The following is a 20,300-nucleotide window of genomic DNA, read 5'->3' on the forward strand; positions in this document are numbered from 1 at the left end:
ACTGAAAATATTCCTAATAAACATGAAATACTTGCAGAGACCTTGGATAGTACAATGAGAGGAAAGGAGACTTGATGAAATACCAGGGGTTTATTGATACCTAGAATGCAGCCATGTGCTGTTCCAGCTAAATAATCTGGAAAAACCTTTGTTAGGGAAGGGTTAGGCCCCTCTCCCCTCACATATTTTTGTTTCTTTCTGTGGGTCAAATCCCCTTTTATTAAGAAACTCATTCATTCCATCATTTTCCTCTCTTTTTTTTTTGAGGACAATTGTGTCTCTTTGTTAGAGCAAAGCTCATTTTCATTCTCTCCTTTGGATTTCATTCAAGGCAGAAGCACCACACGTGCTTCATTTGAAAGTTTAATTCAATATGTGTTGCTGAGGCTTATGGAAATGGAATGGTGAAGGTGCTCTCTGTTTTTTGGGGCGGTGAAAATCAATGTGTAGTTTTTACAATCCCCAAACCTGCAGCTGCACAGATATGGCAGGAGCTGCATTGGTTTGATTCAATTCAGTATTTTTTTGCCAATTTTGCCTATGTTACAAAAAAAGAAAAAAAAGTAGAAGAAGATAAGGTTTGCCTGCAGGTTTTTTTGTGTACTTTTCCATTGATAAATGGAGGGAGATCAATGGCTTGTAAACCATTCAAGGTACAAATGTGTTCCCGTGAAAGATGGAATTCAAACTGAGTGGGAGGTTGGGTTTTTATTTTTAGTTTGGTGCTTTGACAGGGATGGAAACACAGAGGCAGCAAGACATTAAATCAGCAACGTTTAAACCTGTGATGTTTGTGATTATTTAATTAGGTTTCCTACTTTGAGATATATTTGGACAAAATAAGGGACCTGCTTGATGGTAAGTTCTGTGTTTATTTTACTGAGTGCCTCGGCTTCATCCAGAGCTTTGCACCAAAGCCTGAGGGGGAGCAGTGACTTTATTTGGGAGGGGATTAAATTTAAACTGGAGAATTTGGCAGTTTCAGCCATCTGATCTGTGCACCTGCCTCTGCAGAGCTTTGCTGTGAATCTGAGAGCTCTGAGGAGCCCACGAGGCAGGGCTGGGGCTCCTTGGCAAGGGGTGTTCTTCAAGGAAAAATGATAAAAAAACCAGATTTCAAAATGCAGGGAGTGGTTTAGAATTATTCCTCGCTTCTGGCAGGCAGTGTGGTGGGAGCATCTGCTCCTCTCACAGCTCGTGTCTCTGCCTCTGCAGCTCGTGTGTTAATAAAGTGAGTTTTGCTCATCAGTGTGAGCACAGAAAGCGCTGCAAATGTGGAAATATGTGTAATTATAGAAATGGCTGTAAAGGTAGAAATGGCTGTAAAGGAAGACATTTCTTAAAGGTAGAAATGGCTGCAAATGTAGAAATGTCTGCAAAGGTAGAAATATCTGCAAATGTAGAAATGGCTGTGAAGGAAGATATTTCTGCAAAGGTAGAAATGGCTGCAAATGCAGAAATGGCTGCAAATGTAGCTCTGAATTCCAGGCTGCTCTCCTGTCTCCTCTGCTTTGCCAAAGCCCAGCTTAGTCTGGGTTGATTTCATTCACCCAAGCAATAAACAAAAGGTTTGTGCCCCAAAGTGAAATTTAAATGAGCAGGTACAAGATTGACAGAGCAGGAAATGATTCTTGTGTGTGGGAAATATTGGAGGTTCAGAAGGAGTGGGGAATGACTGCAGATCTCAGATACAAATTTCCATCCTCAAAATGTGTCTGTCATGCCTGGAGCTGACACTTTTATGTATTTATTACTCCTGGAATATTCCTGATGATCTCCACGTCTCTCTCCAGTGTCAAAGACAAACCTCGCTGTACATGAAGATAAAAACAGAGTCCCCTATGTCAAGGTAAAAGAATAATTTAACCCTCAGCTTTTCATTCTTTCCCACAAATGCATTTATTTACACATTTCCATTTGCATCCAGTGTTATTTGCTGAAATAATTCCACTCCTGTTTGAAGCCTTGAAGGTTCGGGTTGTGTTGGTTCCTGGGTTTAAACAAGTTTCCTGAAATATTCATGGGCTCGAATCATGTTTGTTTTATTCTCCTGACTTTGAACATTGCCATTTTGTTAGGATGCTGTTAAATTTTAAGTATTCAGATTCTCCTTTCATGTCAGATATGAAAGAGAACAACTTGAGGAATTTTGTTCTTTAATGTTTTGCTGCATGGGTGCTGTAATCTCGCAATAGTTCAATAGATTGGTTGGGGTAGGGATTTGTTTTATGACTTTCTGGGCCCTCACTTGATTGCAATATGCTTGACACGAACATATGTGAGCCTAAATAATGTCTATCTAACATTTTCCTGTTTATTCTCAGCTTGAGGAGCAAAAAGAAATTGATAAAATAATTTATTGCATTGAGAGAGAAGGACTTGCACTTTGTATTGTCGCTTGAGGGAGAAAAATTAACTTGGGGTTGATTAAATTAAATTAACTTGGGTATGAAATCTAACCCAAATTAGGAATATATGTTGTTATTGAAAATTTTCCACAGAAAACATGTTATTCCGTGTTTTCTGTGGAAAATATCATGCTGTGTGTCTGGATTTCACTGAGTCTTTAACCCTGTGGGAAAAAATTGGTCCCAAATTTCCCTGGAAGTCACCTTGAGGTGGGGTCAGGTCCGTGGGATCCTGGGGGCTGCTGATGCTTCTCCTAATTACTGTGTGCTCATTAGTGCTAAAGGAACATTGCTGACTGCCACCTCTGTCCCCAGGGCTGCACAGAGAGGTTTGTGTCCAGCCCCGAGGAAGTTCTGGATGTCATCGACGAGGGGAAGGCCAACAGGCACGTGGCTGTGACAAGTGAGTGTCCCCAAATCCTGCAATTCCCTCCGAGGGGCTGGGGCTGCTCCCAGGGGATTTATGGATCCCCCCTTGCAGGCTGTGAGCTCTCCACTCAATCTTGGTTCTTGGGTTGTTTTGTTCCTCTCAAGGTTGGGGTTGAAAGTGTTTGAAATGCTATTTCGTGTTTAGAATCAGAGGTTTATTTTAAAATATATTTTATTTTCAAATAACTTTTTAAATTTTAAATATATATAATATATATAATTTTAATATAATTATATATTTATATATTCTTATTTATATATTTTATATAAAATATATTATTTACATATAAAATAATTTATCTAAACAAATAATTTATATAAATATATATCATATATTATGTATATATTATAAATATTATAATATATTAATATATATTATATATATTATATTTATATGTTTATATAAATATATTATTTATATATTGCAGTTTCCCAAGCTGTGAGTTCTACAGTATTTTACTAAGTAAAATACTGTATAATAATAAAGTGTATAAATAAATAAACAAATATAGGATATTTTTAAAGTAAATAAATTCTCCATAAGAGAATGCAAAACAATGAGTATTTACAGGAAAGCGTGTGAGAAAGTTTGTTACAAGGATGTAAACATCAGAAGGGTTAGAAAATCTTGAAAAATCAGGGTGGCAGTGAGGGGTGCAGCATCCAGCCGGGGCCAGGCACCAGGGGTCAGCTCTGTTCAGTGTTTTATTGATGACATGGAGGAGGGAATGAGATTTTAATTGGTAAATATGCAGATGACACCAAGCTGGGAGCTGTGTCCATCTGCTGGAGGGCAGGAGGGCTCTGCAGGGAGGCCTGGAGTGGCTGGAGGGATGGGCAGGGCCCGGTGGGATGGAGTTTAATAGATCCAAGTGCCCAGTCCTGCATTTTGGCCACAGTGACCCCTGCAGTGCCACAGGTGGGGACGGTGTGGCTGCACAGTGCCAGGCAGAGAGGGACCTGGGGGTGCTGGGTGACACGGACACGAGCCAGCAGAGTGCCCTGGTGGCCAAGAATCCCCATGGCTCCAGGCCTGGAGCAGGAATGGGGTGGCAGCAGGAGCAGGGAGGTCACTCTGCCCTGTCCCTGAAGTGGTGAGGGCACACCTGGAGTGCTGGGCCCAGCTCTGCCCCTCAGCTTGGGAAGGGCTTTGGGACACTGAACACATCCAGAGGAGGCTGGAGAGGGGCTGGGAACACAAACCCTGAGAGGAACCCCTGAGGGACCTGGGGGTGCTGGGTGACACGGACACGAGCCAGCAGAGTGCCCTGGTGGCCAAGAATCCCCATGGCTCCAGGCCTGGAGCAGGAATGGGGTGGCAGCAGGAGCAGGGAGGTCACTCTGCCCCTGTCCCTGAAGTGATGAGGGCACACCTGGAGTGCTGGGCCCAGCTCTGTCCCCTCAGCTTGGGAAGGACCTGGGGACACTGAACACATCCAGAGGAGGCTGGAGAGGGGCTGGGAACACAAACCCTGAGAGGAACCCCTGAGGGACCTGGGGGTGCTGGGTGACATGGACACGAGCCAGCAGAGTGCCCTGGTGGCCAAGAATCCCAATGGCTCCAGGCCTGGAGCAGGAATGGGGTGGCAGCAGGAGCAGGGAGGTCACTCTGCCCTGTCCCTGAAGTGATGAGGGCACACCTGGAGTGCTGGGCCCAGCTCTGTCCCGCAGCTTGGGAAGGACCTGGGGAAGGGACTCTGAGCACATCCAGTGGAGGCTGGAGAGGAGCTGGGAACACAAACCCTGAGAGGAACCCCTGAGGGACCTGGGGGTGTTGGGTGACATGGACACGAGCCAGCAGAGTGCCCTGGTGGCCAAGAATCCCCATGGCTCCAGGCCTGGAGCAGGAATGGGGTGGCAGCAGGAGCAGGGAGGTCACTCTGCCCCTGTCCCTGAAATGATGAGGGCACACCTGGAGTGCTGGGCCCAGCTCTGTCCCCTCAGCTTGGGAAGGGCTTTGGGACACTGAGCACATCCAGAGGAGGCTGGAGAGGGGCTGGGAACACAAACCCTGAGGGAGCTGGGGGGGCTCAGCCTGGAGAAAAGGAGACTCAGGGGTGCCCTCATGGCTCTGCACAGCTCCTGGAAGGTGTCTGTGCCCAGCTGGGCTGGGCTCTGTCTCCAGAGCACACAGCCTGCAGCTGCACCAAGAGAAATACAGGCTGGATATCAGGGAAAAGTTTTTCATGGAAAGGGTGATAAAGCTCTGGAATGTTCTGCCCAGGGAGGTGGTGCAGTCCCCATCCCTGGGTGTGTTTAACACAGCCTGGATGTGGCACTGGGGGCCAGGGTTGAGTTGAGCTGCTGGGGCTGGGCTGGACTCCATGATCCTGGAGGTCTCTTCCAACCTGGGCATTCCGTGATTCTCTGAATCCTCTGAATCCTATGAGTTACACCGAGACCTGCCCAGCTTCTCTGGGATTTGGGAATTCGGTGGGGCCGGCTCGGATGGGATGGAATTCCCTGCCAGGTTTGGAGGGCATTTTTAACAGCAGCCGTGCCCTGTGATTTCAGACATGAACGAGCACAGCTCGAGGAGCCACAGCATCTTCCTCATCAACATCAAACAGGAGAACGTGGAGACGGAGAAGAAGCTCAGTGGGAAGCTCTACCTGGTGGACTTGGCTGGCAGTGAGAAGGTCAATTCTCCTTTTTCCTCCCCTGGGACCCCGCAGTGAGGATGGGAGGGTGTCTCACAGAGCTCTGTCCTTAGGTTATCATGAAAAAGGATATTTTAATTTTCATTTTTGAATGTGGGATGGAGAAAAGGAGTAGATCAGAATTATTGGCATGAAGGACAACCCTCCCAAAATCTGCGTGTATAGTGGAGTGAGTTGAACCAGTGTATTTTTATTCACATTTACATCTGTGTAGCTGAAAAAAGGAATGTAATTTTAATATAATTTAGATATAATAATATGAAATGTATGTATATATTAATATAGAAATAATGTTTAATATAATTTAATATAATTTAAAAAATAATTTATCAAATGAGACACATTTTAACTTGCTTACATTGTCATGTCCTGTTTCTAGGTTTTTTGGTAATTATTCCACATATTAAATGAATGATATACCAGCAGTTAATGCAGTTTTCAATTCTACTCAAAGCTCCCTGAATCTTGATTGTGGTGACTATTTCTGCTTTCCAATGCAGAAAAATAAACCCCAGAAAATGACTTTTTATCTATTTACCAAAAGAGTAATGGTTTGGAACAGTGCTGCAATGCAAAAATGTTTCCCAGTTCTCATTCTGGTGTCTTCTGGAGTGTTTAAAATCAGCTTTATTGGGATTTTGGGTTGCTCTTTGGGACACGTTCATTGATAGCCCATGGGTACAATGCAGAAGTGATTTGTCAGAGTAATTAATCATGTTAATGTCTATGATTGCACAGATTTGTTAAATTAAAAGCTCTTTATGATGTTTACAAAATGAGGGCCTGGGAAGTCACTCCTCTCCTCTGGAAAATCAACTTTTGTGGTTTGTTTTGGTACAGAAAATCTGAAATATGGATTTCTTGGGTAGGTGGTCTTCTTAAAAGACACAACTGCTTTTCCTTCATGTCATGGGGCATTTTTAGGTGAAAGTACAGATAGTTTTAATGTACAGAAAAAAATATGGATTTATCCTGTATTTGGACACATTAGATAATTCAAATTTTGTTTTGTTTGTGTAGTAGCAGAAAGGAAAAATACCAGCAAGTTAAGACTTAGCAATTGTATGACACAATACATTTGTCTTGCTGTGAAAATTGGGGTTTTTTCCACCTCGTCTCATTTTTGGCCTGCTAAAGGAGGCAGTGGCCATTAACAAAACCTATGATTTTTGATGTTTTTGGGTCAATGCAAGGATAAAAAGACAAGATGCTCATTTTGGGGGCACTGGGGTGGTGCTCCCTGTCTGTATGAGCAGCTTGGCCTTGGGAGGGGTTCCCAAAGGTCTTCAGGTGAGCACAGACTTCTCCCTGAATTAAATAAAATTACAGCTTGCTCTTGGAGTAGGAGAAAAATGGAATTATTCCAGGTTTGCACTACCAAAAAATTTATAAGAGTTGGTATAAAAATGGGATGTAAAAGTTGGTGCAAATTCCTCCTGAATTTTAAAAATCTAAGCCAGGCTTTGCTCCTCCAGGAGCATCTTTAGGCGCAGCTTTGCAGGGCTGGAGCTTTGTGCTGGAGCAGAACCTGACTCTTTCCTGCTCTCTTTGCAGGTCAGCAAAACTGGAGCAGAGGGGGCAGTTCTGGATGAAGCTAAAAATATCAATAAGTCTCTGTCTGCTCTGGGCAATGTGATCTCGGCCTTGGCAGAGGGAACTGTGAGTAATCCTGCCTGGGGGTGAGGAGGGGTTTTTGTTTACCTGCTTTTTGCCATCCTCAGGGAATAACAGGAAAGGAGCAAAAGGAGCTAACATTTCAGCTCTGGAGGGAGAAAATACCGGCTGTTAATAAAATATTAACAAACAAAATATTGTCACAAAGCAGTGGCACTTTGGCTGTTTGAGATGAGGAATTAATGCTCAGTGATGGCGCTGGAGCAGCTCCCTAATCTGGGCACAGTCACAACAAACTGTGACTCCTGCCAGCGTGGACTCACCTCCTCCCTTACCCCACTGGTTTAAAGAATTGCTCTTTTGCTTGTGTTTGGATTAGAAAAACCCACGTTCCCTACCGAGACAGCAAAATGACCAGGATCCTGCAGGATTCCCTGGGGGGGAACTGCAGGACCACCATCGTCATCTGCTGCTCCCCCTCCGTCTTCAACGAGGCCGAGACCAAATCCACCCTGATGTTTGGCCAGAGGTGAGTCCCATGGGCATCCCTCCTCCCTTGGAATCCAGAGGGTTTTTTTATTGGTAAAAAAATCTGGAGAACTTCAGAGAGCTGGCTCTTTATTCCCAGGAAAATCCTCCAGGAAAATTGAGGTTAATGCTGGCCAGCAGCTGCTCTGCTTGGGAGCAGAGTGGGGTTGAAAAGTGGGGAAGGATTGGGCAATCCATGGAATGATGTCTAGAAGGAATTCTTGGATTCCTTCCTGGCTGATTTTCCTGCAGGAAGTACAAAGTGTTATCTTAATTCCTTGAAATTTTATGGGAAAGTTAAAGGCATTGAGCAGTTTTCTGTGGAAAAATTCAGTCTTGCTTTATTGGAGACTTCAGAAAATCTAAATTTTGTTTTATTTGTGTAGTAGCAGAAAGGAAAAATAGCAGCAAGTTAGGACTGTGCAAAATAAAATTTAGCAATTGTACAACACAATACAATCCCTCATCCTTTGGAATCCAGAGATTTTTTTTTTGGTAAAACATCTGGAGAACTTCAGAGAGCTTGGTCTTTATTCCCAGTGATTGCAGGAAAATCCTCCAGGAAAATTGAGGTTAATGCTGGCCAGCAGCTGCTCTGCTTGGGAGCAGAGTGGGGTTGAAAAGTGGGAAAGGATTGGGCAATCCATGGAAGGATGTCTAGAAGGAATTCTTGGATTCCTTCCTGGCTGATTTTCCTGCAGGAAGTACAAAGTGTTATCTCAATTCCTTGCAATTTTATGGGAAAGATAAAAGCACTGGGCGGTTTTCTGTGGATACATTCAGTCTTGCTTTATTGGAGACTTCAGAAAGTCCAAATTTTGTTTTATTTGTGTAATAGCAGAAAGGAAAAATAGCAGCAAGTTAGGACTGTGCAAAATAAAATTTAGCAGTTGTAGAACACAATACATTTGTCTTGCTGTGAAAATGTTTGTTTTTTTTTCCACCACATGTTGTTTTTGGCCTGCTAAGGAAGATAAAGGCACTGGGCAGTTTTCTGTGGAAAAAATCAGTTTTGCTTTATCTAACAGTGCTGTTGATGCATTTAAGAGGTGTCTTCTTCAATTCCACCTCAGGGATGATTAAAAAATTTCTCTAAAAATTAGGAAAATTAAAGAGTGTGAGCTCTGTAATATTGACAGCTTTGAGAGCTTGCCATGGTAACTCATGGATCTGATGTTTGGAGGATCTGGACAACTGAGGAATAAGAAGTGTGGAAGGATCCAGAAAGAGAATTTCTCCTCCATGTGTGTTTATTGACAAGAGTGATATGAAATGCATTGGGAAGGTTTGCAGAAATAGGTCAGGCTCATTATGCAATTACTGCTTTTGTGGTAATTGAGGAGAACTGGGATCCTTTGGAAAATTACTCGTTTTGTTTGATTTGTGTAGTAGCAGAAAGGAAAAATACTGGCAAGTTAGGAGTGTTTAAAGAGAGTTGAACAGTTTGAGGATACAATAGCTTTGTCTTTGTTAAAAATTGGGCTGTTTTCCACCACGTGCAGCTTCTGGACTGCAAAAAGAGGCAGTGGCCATGAGCAAAATCAGGTTAAAGAGTTGCTTTGTAGGGTTTTTTTCCCCATTGTGAGCTGAACATGATTTTTAGCTATTGAAGATCCAAACTTGCTCTGATGAGATCATGTGTTGAACAAAACCTGCATCCTGAGGTGCAGGAATGAAATCAAGAGCATGAAAAACTCTGAACTCCAGTTGCCAAGTTCAGTTTCAGTTTACATTCCTCCTGGTTTCATTCCTCTTTCCAGCAATGAGTAAAATTTGCCTTCTTTTGGGGCAAGGCAGTTTTCTGGCTGACTCTGCACATCCTGGCTAAATATTCAACACTTTCCTGGGAGGAGGAACATTTTGGGGGTGATCCTCACTGAGGGCCAGGATGGCAGTGCAAGAGCTGGGAAAACAGGGAAATGTTTGTGAGAGAATCCTCATGGACAGCAATTGAATTTGTAGGAATTCTGAACTGTCAGGAAGGAAATAATTTGTATTTCCCTGGGAGGACTGGTGCTCTCTGCAGAGCAGCCCATGGATTATCCATGCACAACATTCTCTGGCAGGATTTTGGGTGGGAATTGTGGGAATGGGGGTTTTTTCCCAGGCTCTTGGGTTGTTGTGTCTCATTTTTCTGATGTGGCACAACTGAGGAGCTCAGCGGCATTAAAGGGAAGGTCCATGACTCATGGCTGATTGCTGATTTTTCCTGGGAAAAGCAAGAGTTATGTCACCATTAAAATAAATGTCAGGAATGAAATCCATCTTCAGAGGAGCTCTTGTACCAATCAAACTGTACAAGGGCTCCTCTGATAGTAGTGAATCAGCTTTTTCTTTTTCTACTCCATCTTGTCTCATGTTTTTATCTCATTTTTAACTCTAGTTGTCAGTGAGGGCTTCATCCATCATCAGGAGAAACTTCCTGGTGTGGTGGTTTGGTTTTTTTCTTTTCCCTGGTACAGTTAAAAGAGTGGAAACTTGAGCTGTGCTTTTAGCAGAGACAAAATGTAAACCCTGACCATTAGGAAATTATTTTAAAAGCACGGGGTTATTTAAAAAATACTTTTAAGCTAATAAAAGTCCTGCTTGCCACAGAGTGCAAATGACTGGAGCTTTATAAACTGCTGAGGGTTTATCTGTTATCCTTTTCCTTATCCTCTGCTTTATTCAACAGCACTGGAGGCATTTGAAGGGACTCGGTGTCTGAGCAGTGAAGGGCAAAGATCTGAGGCTTTCTTAATTCATTCTGATTGCTTTGGTTTCCCTTTTCAGTGTGGATTTGCTGGAGTAGGTGCTGGGCATTGTTTTCTGCTTGCTTTGCATTTCCTGGCACAGTTGGTTGGGTTGGGCTGGAGCTGAGCACTTTGAGAATAATAAAGTGGTGGTGGTTGTTAGGAGGCTTGAAATTTGGGATATATTTGCAGGAGGCAGGAACTCCTTTCCCTTTTCCCTTTTCCCTTTTCCCTTTTCCCTTTTCCCTTTTCCCTTTTCCCTTTTCCCTTTTCCCTTTTCCCTTTTCCCTTTTCCCTTTTCCCTTTTCCCTTTTCCCTTTTCCCTTTTCCCTTTTCCCTTTTCCCTTTTCCCCTTTCCTTTCCTTTCCTTTCCTTTCCTTTCCTTTCCTTTCCTTTCCTTTCCTTTCCTTTCCTCTCCTCTCCTCTCCTCTCCTCTCCTCTCCTCTCCTCTCCTCTCCTCTCCTCTCCTCTCCTCTCCTCTCCTCTCCTCTCCTCTCCTCTCCTCTCCTCTCCTCTCCTCTCCTCTCCTCTCCTCTCCTCTCCTCTCCTCTCCTCTCCTCTCCTCTCCTCTCCTCTCCTCTCCTCTCCTCTCCTCTCCTCTCCTCTCCTCTCCTCTCCTCTCCTCTCCTCTCCTCTCCTCTCCTCTCCTCTCCTCTCCTCTCCTCTCCTTTTTCCTCCCCTTTCCCCCTTTCCTTCCCCACCCTGGCCACTTCCAGGGATGGGGACTCCACAATTCCCCACTCATTCCCCTCTGTATGATGGAAAAATCCCCGATCCCCACGGCTGCACTGGGATAAAACCCCCAAAGCAGCTGCCCTGGGATTTGTTTGCAGGGCCAAGACCATCAAGAACACGGTGTCTGTGAACCTGGAGCTGACAGCAGAGGAGTGGAAGAAGAAGTACGAGAAGGAGAAGGACAAAAACAAGAGTTTAAAGAATGTTATCCAGCACCTGGAGCTGGAGCTGAACAGGTGGAGGAATGGTAGGTGCCAAAAACTGGGAGCTGGATGTGGCTGTGTTGAATTCTTGCCCTAAATCACAATTTTTATTAATTGTGTCTGGCCACTGAATCTAAATTCACATTATAACTCACACTTCATAATAATAATGAAAAGTGAAGAAGCAAAAAGCAGGCAAAGCAGCCATTTGTGGGAGAAACCAGTGAAAATGCCAAAATTGGTGATTTCAGGGTAGAGCACAAGCAGGCATCACTAAAGTTAATATTGTTAATGATGGTAATAAAAAAAAGGAAAGATGTCATTATAGATTTTTTTTAATAACTCTTCTCCTCAGGCATGAGAATCCTTGTGCTTTAAGGTAATTGGAACTTGGGTTTGGGGATTTTTTATAATTGAATTTCACATTAGAATAATTAATTAGTCCTTTAGTACAATGACAAGGAGTGGCATCTGCTTAGAGGAATCACCATTTGTCTGCTCCTGTGGCTTCTAAATGAAGTTTTTTGTTGAGATCAGCCAATTTTCTGATTAGAAAAGTGGGGAATTGCTGTTCAGGGTAGGTTGTAACATCAGCTGTAGGATGGTACAGGAGGCAGAATATGGATACACACAAATGAAAGAATTTTTATTGAAAACCAAATTTTAAAAATGTAATTTAGTCTGGAACACTGGCAGATAATTTTAGCAAACAACTTTAGTTTGAATTGTTTATTTCATATTTTAAAAATCAACCAGCAAAAAAAAAAAAAATTAAAAAAATCCAAAGCCTATTTTATTTTCTTTTTAGAAAAGCCTGGATGGATCCTTTTGTTTAAACACCCTCCTCCCCTCCCTGGGTGCTGCTGTTACCCAGCAATGCATTCAAAAGATTATTGATTTCTTGTCTGACCTTGTGCACTCCCATCCTCTGGAAGGATGGAGGCTTTTTACAGAGGGAACTGTCCCAGCAATCCCATCTTGGATAATATTCCACCAGCACAGCTGATTCCAGGAATTAAGGATTTATCCTACAAAAGAAAAGGGTGGCAGGGAATGGGTGAGCTGAGCATTTCAGCTTCCAGGTGCTCAATTTTTCTGTGTTTTACAGGCAGGAGGTTCTCATCCAATGAATGAGAAATTACACATTCCTTTTGGGAATGTTTAATCCCAAAAGGTTTGTCCTGGTGGATCCTCCACAGCCTGAGGAACATTCTAACCAAGTCCACCTTTCCTTCCCTGCTCCAAGAGCAAAAAATCAATTCCCATTTCCCTCATTAATAATAGAAAATACCATCAAGCCTTCAGAAATAGGGCAGAAAATCTTTGGAGTCAAGTGCCTTGATAGAGTTGATGCTGCTTGATTTCAAATTCCACTTTTTCCATGGTTTAAGGTGGGGGGAAAAAAAAATCATCTGCTTAGTTGGCTGTGCTGTTTCTTGCCCTTTTTGTTTTGCTCTGGGGCCTCACTCAGCCTCTCTGGGCTTTGATCTGTTGGTCCTGCTGACCTGTTCTCCTGCCAGTGAGATAAATTGGCAAGAGGAATGGCTGGTGAAGCTTTCAGGAGCTGAAATATTGGAGTTTTTTCCTGGAAAAGGAAAAAACCTTTACCCTTCCCACCCCCTGAGCAATGTGTGCAGCATCCAGGGCCTTCCCCAGCCTCTGGTGAGGGTGGATTTAATTTCTGCCATGAGCAGCTCACCCATCCCTCTTCTCTGAGCCTGTAATTGTAGCCCAGGGCTGTTCCTGAAGGAAATATTCCTTGGGGACAGGGATTTTGTAGGGAATGTGTCTGCTGTGCACAGGCAACCTCTGGAAGCTGGTGTTTGTGCTGGAATTTGCAAGGTAGAAGTTGAATATTGTTTTAAACACGGCTGTGCTGGTCCATCCTGGAGCTGGAAATCCCTGGAGGAAGAGATATTTAAATGGCAGCAGATTTTAGGCTGGAATTTGGGGGGTTTCCCTCCTTTTTTACACCTCTGCTGCAGTCTTTACACCACCACCTTTTTTTCAACTTGCTGCTGGATTTTATTCTTCCAAAACTCCTAAGTTTACACTTTACTCGTTGGTCATGAGACACAAAGAAAATGCTCATTGGCATAAGCAGCTGCAGGTTTTTCTTTTTTGTCCTCCTTTTTTTCCTGCTTTCTATGTCAACAACCTTGAAAATTCTTTCAGGGGTAAAAATGGATCCTCTTGTCAAACCTCTATGGCTGACAGAAGTTGCTGTAAAACATTTTCCACAGTTGTGTGTGCTCCTGGGCTGGGATTGGGATCATTTGTCCTTGGTGCCCAGCTGGAGCAGGAATTGTTTTGTGTCCCTGCTCTGTGCACAGAGCTCAGCAACCCTTCATGTGAAGCTCAGAACTGCACACCAAAGCAGCACAGAGCCTGAAACATGGAAAAGCTGAACCTGAGGCATCACATGGAGTTTGAATTTCCAGGGGATCATCACCCTCACGAGGGTGGCCACCTCCCCACTCCTTTTCCTTGTCATTTGGAGTGGCACAAAGCCCTTCCTTGACCAGGAATGCCCATCCCTGGAGTTGGGATTGTAGCATTTTCATGAGCTGTGTCCCTGCAGGAGAAGCCGTGCCCGAGGAGGAGCAGATCAGTGCCAAGGACCAGAAGAACCTGGAGCCTTGTGATAACACCCCAATCATTGATAACATCACCCCCGTGGTCGCCAGCATCTCCACGGAGGAGAAGCAGAAATACGATGAGGAGATCGCCAGTCTCTACAGGCAGCTGGATGATAAGGTGGGAATGTTGGGTTCCAGGTGGGAATGTTGGGTTCCAGGTGGGAATGTTGGGTTCTAGGTGGGAGTGTTGAGTTCTGGGTGGGATTGTTGGGTTCCGGGTGGGATTGTTGGGTTCTAGGTGGGAATGTTGGGTTCCGGGTGGGAATGTTGGGTTCTAGGGGGGGATGTTGGGTTCCAGGTGGGATTGTTGGGTTCCAGGTGGGAATGTTGGGTTCCAGGTGGGATTGTTGGGTTCCGGGTGGGATTGTTGGGTTCTAGGTGGGAATGTTGGGTTCCAGGTGGGAATGTTGGGTTCCGGGTGGGAATGTTGGGTTCCAGGTAGAAATGTTGGGTTCTAGGTGGGAATGTTGGGTTCTAGGTGGGAATGTTGGGTTCCAGGTGGGAATGTTGGGTTCCGGGTGGGAATGTTGAATTCCGGGTGGAAATATTAGATTTCAGGTGGGAGTGTTGGATTCCAGGTGGGATTGTTGGGTTCCGGGTGGGAATGTTGGGTTCTAGGTGGGAGTGTTGGTTTCCAGGTGGGAATGTTGGGTTCCGGGTGGAAATGGGCAATTATCTCCAAGATTTTTGTATTTTTGCTCCATTTCTTCTATTTGTGTATTTTCGCTCTATTTCCTTTTTTGCTCTGTTCGTGTATTTTTGCTTCTGTTTCTATTGGGAGCTGGAAAACCTTGGAAAATTCCAAATACTGCACAAAAGCAGATCCTGTCAGCTCTCCACCCCTTTCCCTGTGCAGACAGTGTTTGGAAGCATTCTCCAGGAAATCAGAGCAAAGTTTTCTGATAGTTTTAAGTCCAGGCTTTTCCATTTCTTCAGTGATTTGTGTGAAATCCCTCAGCAAACTGTAATGTCATCTTGGAGTCACCAGGGAAAAAAAATCCTAGATTCTTAAGGAAAATACATCCCCTTTTGTTTGTGTGGTTGGAGCTGCAAACACAGCCCAGAGGGGTCATTTATTTGTTTATTTCTTTGCACAGCTTGAGGGACATCAGTGGCACTTAAAGCTCTCAGCAATTCCCTTCTCCAGCCATTAAGAGCTTTGGCTTGTGGGAAGATGAAAAGTGGGGGAGAAAAAGGCCAGAAAAAGCCCATTCACCACCCTGGATGAGAGCAGCAAAAAAAGAAAGGGCAGCTCTCATAATGAATCAATACTCAATTTTAAATTCAGTTGTAATTAGCAGGAAAAAAAGCAGAAAAAGCCCAGTGTGTCCTTGCCTGTTAATACTGAGGTTTGGCTGTTTGTGGACACAGAGGAATTGTGTTTAAACCTGAATTTTGATCTCCCTGCTATTGAAAAGAGCAGTTTTCTGTGTGAAATGACAGCTTTTCTCTGATTGCCATCTCCAGCTTTTCCACATTGATCAGGAAAAGGAAAAAAAAAAAAAATCAGTCATTCTTTCACTTTGCTCATCAAAAGCAGCAAAGCCCAGTAAATTGTTCTGGAGGGAACTAGCAGCAGGTTTGGGTTTTTCCCTACAAAACATGGGAATAATTTGACACAGGAAATTAGAAGATATTTGATCCCAACAACAGGGATCCCAAACTCAAAACATCATAATTTATAGCAGTGTTGACAGCTTTTACAGCAGAGCTCCATTTATATATATATTTTATGGTATATTTATGTATATTTACTTATGTCCATTTATTTTTCTCTCCCCTCATACCACTCAAACATACACAAAGTTTTATTCCCCTTTCTTTCCTAGAAAGAGGAAATAAAAAGAGATCAAATGAGAGCTGTGAACAGAAATTAAAGATCTCCACCCCTGTTTCATTGCAGGATGATGAAATCAACCAACAGAGCCAGCTGGCTGAAAAATTAAAGCAGCAAATGTTGGATCAAGAGGAGGTAAGAAGCTAAAATAAATAAACCACCCTAAAAAAATCCCTTTACATTCTGCTCCTGAGCCCCTTGTTTAATGATTCTGTCCCAGCTGTTCATATTAACTGGCTAAAATTCAAGTGGGAAAGGTGTCAGCCAGGCTTAAACTTGAAATTTCTTCATATTCTCATTAAGCCTTGATAAAAGTCCTTGCAATAACAGTCCCTCCTGCTGGGAAGTGATGCTGGAGGTCCAGGGTAGGACTGGGGCCAGGATTTTTCACTCCAAATGTGATTTTTGATGTGGCTCTGCCCATTCAGGTTTCCAGGCACGATGGACTGCAGGCACTTAGAGATTTCCTGATATTAAATTACTAATTATCATTATTTTGGCAATTAGAGACAGCAGTCTGTGAGATGGAAAAACCTGATAATTGGTGCTGCCCCAGATTTGCTGTAAAATCTTGGATTGCTCACTTCAAGCTTTAATTGCATCATTTCTGTCCCTAAAATGGGTTTTTGTTGGGTTTAGGATGGGGAACGGGAGCACTAAACTCAGTCATTCCCTTCTGTGAGGAGTTCTGGGGATGCAAAATGGGCAATAACACCAAATTCCCCAAATGTTGCTGTGGTATTTCTCAGGAATTGCTTTTATTGTGTATCCAGGCCCTCAGTGAGGGTTTCCAGGGTGTTATTAGAGAAAAAAACAAATATTTATGAACATGTCTGGTATTCATCACTCAGGGTTCACCTGCCCCTCTGGGGACCTGTCCTGGCTGGGGGAATCTCCTGCTTAATTATTTTATTTTATTTCATTTTATTTTATTTTAAGATGAAGCTCCTCATTCTTTTGCCAGAGCTTGATTTGATTTTGATTGCCCTGCACTGCACAGTGCTGCTTGTGACTACATAATAATAATAATAATAATAATAATAATAATAATAATAATAATAATAATAATGCACTTAAAGTGCACTATAATAATAATGGACTTGAAGTGCATTATTATTACATATTTGTAATAATACAATAATATAATATAAATATTATAATATAATATATACATATTCTATTAATGTGTAATATTTGTTATTATATAATAACAGTAATAGATATTATTTTATTATATAATACATTACTGTATTATAATAATATAAATAATATAATTTTATTACACAATAACACATTACTGTGTTATAATACATTACTGTATTATAATATACAACATGATTATAATATATTATTGTTATACAATAATATATTATTGTATTATAATGTATTATTATAATGATTTATTTCCTGATGTGCATTATGAGTTTATTGGTGTCACCTCACTTCTCCCCTCCTTTTCCCATCCCTTTTCTCACCTGAGGCTGATTTTCCCTCGCAGCTGTGCCTTGCTTTTGGGGTGATGTCCCTCCCTCCTGTTTGGGGCAGAATTATTCCTCACCCTCTCTGTTCCAGGGCCACCTCTGGAAGATCAATCAGGTTTTCAGTGCCCATTTCCCCCTTTTATTTGCACATTCCTCGTCCAGCTTTGCTAAACTCCAAAATCTCTGCAGCTGGCCTGTCCATAGCCTTTTTTTCTGCCTTGTCCCAGCTCTTGTGCAGCCCTTCCCTGGCAAGGAGAAGGTTTAATAATATTGATATTATAATCATATTTTATTATTCAAGGTGTTTCCCCACATCAGCTGTCCCTGCTCTCCCCTGGAGATGTGATGAGCTCGCTGATCCATCAGCAGCTGCCTCCCTCTGCTCCCTCTAATTAACCAACCCTTGTTTGAAGCTTGATGAAGCCAGCAGGTTAATTATAAACCTGAGGCTGATTTGGGGTATTTTTTGGTGCCTTTTCACCTCTGGCTGCTGCTTCAGGTGGGTGTTCTGGGGAATTCTGGAGATTCCATCCCCAGGTGGAGCAGACCCATGGAGGGCTGCAGCCTTTTCCCCTTGCTCACAGCTCATCTTTATTGGTTTTTGGTGGTTTTTGAAAGCCTTGCTCCATTTTCCCACACAATATCAGCCAGAATCTCCTTGTCCATGCTGCAGGTGATGCTCAGCACTTCTTGAGGGCACGGCGACGTTCACGCAGAAAATTTCTGAAGTAAATGTAAACAATAGCTCCATCTGTGTTTAGCAGGAAGATGATTTGAAGCTATTTTGTTGGTTAAATATTTACATGCCATCTGGCTCTGGCAATCCAATGGCTTTTTCCATACCGTGAGTGCACTTCTGAGGCTGCAGCATTACCAGGGAGATAAATTTCCTTTACATCTGAGTCCTCCCTGGGCACGTGCCAGCCTCCAGAGCTGCCTGCCTGCTTTCCTGCTTTCCACAAGCACTCTGAGCCAAAAAAAAGCCATTTCTTCTGGGACATTCTGCTTTTTGGGTGGTCTGCTTGAGAGAAGTGGGTTTTATTTTTTGTTGGGTGGGCAGATCAGGAGAAATCCACCCTGAACACTTCAGCAGAGAAGGTTTTATTCCACTGTCTTCAATATTAAACCAATCCATAATCCATATTTCTTGGGAAGGAGTGAATTCTGTGAATGAATGCCCAAACTTTGCTGTTGGGATGAGCACGAGGCCCTCCCACATCTCCCGCACTGGTTTTATCTGTGGCAATTCCCTGTCTGATGTTTTTGTGCCATGTCAAGGCCTGATTTTGTTATGGTTCTTGAAAGTGCAGTATTAGCAATAAATGTTAGGTGTCACTTTTATTTATTTCCACATCATCCTGCAGTGCAGGGCTGCTGGTGGGGCTGGGGTTGTGCTGAGGACACCACAGCTGCATTTTCAAAGCTTTAACATCTCACTGAGCATTGCTTCAAGGGCAAGGGACAGTGACCTCCCACAATCACTGAAACCTCAGCAGCAAGCAAACAGTAAATTTCAGAAGTTTTCCAGCTTGGAAACACTCACTAAAGTGTGTGTGAAGTCAGTATTTTCTTCTGAGATTAATATTTTCCCTCAGCAAACAGGAGCAGCTAATCTGTCCTCAGCATCGTCCTTCAGATGATAACAGAGAATAATCGTCTTAGGTTTGCTTATCAAACTATTTCTGAGAAGCCACGAGGTCTTTGAGGCTGCCTCAGAGAGCTCTTTTCCCCCAGCTCAGCTCAGAGCCCTGAGCCTCTGGTGGAACATTTGACTTTGTGGGATTTTTTTTTTTTTTTTTTTTTGCTCTGAGCTTGCAGCACTGGATTGAGGGCAGCAAATGTCTTTGGAGCTCTGATACTGCTTAAAGTCAGCTTCTCTGCCTCAGTCTTGGGTCATAATAGGATTTGATGAAGATTTTTCTCATTGAAGTTCAGAGCTGTTTTTTGTGCTTCCTTCAAATGCTTTTATGCTGGAACTGCTGCTGTTTCCAGGATTTCTCCCCTCCCGCACACACGATTTGTGCTCACTCCTTTTTTCCCCTCTTTGCCTGTTTTTCCCCTCTTTTCCTGTTTTTCTCCCTTTCAACATTGCCTTTTGAAGGAGTTTTTGGGTCACTTAATGCCGCTGTGATATTCCCCCCCCAGCTTTTGGCCTCCACGAGGAGGGATTATGAGAAGATCCAGGAGGAGCTGACCCGACTCCAGATCGAGAACGAGGCGGCCAAGGATGAAGTGAAGGAGGTGCTCCAAGCCCTGGAAGAGCTGGCTGTCAATTATGACCAGAAATCCCAGGAGGTGGAGGACAAAACCAGGACCAACGAGCAGCTGGCAGATGAGCTGGCCCAGAAGAGTGTAAGAGCAACTTGTTCATCCTCTTGGTTCTCTCCTTGCACCCCAAATATTCCCAAGGGGCTTCCCAAAATCCTGCTGGTGTCACCCTCTCTTCCCTGTCTTAATTAAACAACGAAATTAAGGGAATTCAGAAGCTGCTCTGTGGAAGTTGGTGGCAGATTGTGGCTCTTGCAGCAAGGGACTGGATGTGAGAAGTGGCCATCCTGTGTTTTGGGTATTTAAAAGCTGTATTTTGCCAAGAGAGCTGTGAAAATCTGCCTCGTGCAAATGGCAGAGTTTTGTGGTTTTCTGGACTCTGTGCTGTGGAGCTGGGATTTTACAGGGAGCCAGGGGATTTCAAGGAAGGAATCAGGAAAAAAAAAATTAATCGGCTTTTTCAGCTCTGATGTGTCCTGATCTTAAGCAAAAAATGGGATCTGAGCAAAATCAAGACTGGTTTAGTAGCTTAAAACATCTTTTTCCCTTAATTCATTACACCAACTTAAGGAGCTGTTGTTAACAGATCTGTTTCATTAAAGACTTTGTTATCTCCCCCAGTAAACCAGATTACCACAAAATCCATTGGAAAAAATTGAATTTTCTATCCCTCTCTACCTATTTCTCTGTGATTATCCTCCTTTGATGTATTATGCAAATCAGATTCTTAGCAGATTTGCTACATTTAATAGATCTAAAGTAGCCT

At 43.2% G+C, this 20,300-nt stretch overlaps 1 protein-coding gene across 2 annotated transcripts in view; it reads left to right on the top strand.

The window, feature by feature from the left end:
• Window positions 1-20,300, top strand: part of KIF5C (kinesin family member 5C) — a 76,583-nt gene that overhangs the window by 35,946 nt on the left and 20,337 nt on the right. For both annotated transcript variants that reach the window (XM_064435317.1, XM_064435318.1), the window contains exons 5-14: window positions 810-858; window positions 1,794-1,849; window positions 2,724-2,811; window positions 5,352-5,476; window positions 7,052-7,156; window positions 7,492-7,640; window positions 11,205-11,353; window positions 13,891-14,066; window positions 15,852-15,920; window positions 19,412-19,618. In XM_064435317.1, the coding sequence (XP_064291387.1) occupies window positions 810-858; window positions 1,794-1,849; window positions 2,724-2,811; window positions 5,352-5,476; window positions 7,052-7,156; window positions 7,492-7,640; window positions 11,205-11,353; window positions 13,891-14,066; window positions 15,852-15,920; window positions 19,412-19,618 (1,173 nt within the window). The remainder of the gene's footprint in view (window positions 1-809; window positions 859-1,793; window positions 1,850-2,723; window positions 2,812-5,351; window positions 5,477-7,051; window positions 7,157-7,491; window positions 7,641-11,204; window positions 11,354-13,890; window positions 14,067-15,851; window positions 15,921-19,411; window positions 19,619-20,300) is intronic.

The sequence above is a fragment of the Passer domesticus genome, chromosome 10 (genome assembly GCF_036417665.1).
Source record: "Passer domesticus isolate bPasDom1 chromosome 10, bPasDom1.hap1, whole genome shotgun sequence".
In the NCBI taxonomy this organism is placed as follows: domain Eukaryota; kingdom Metazoa; phylum Chordata; class Aves; order Passeriformes; family Passeridae; genus Passer; species Passer domesticus.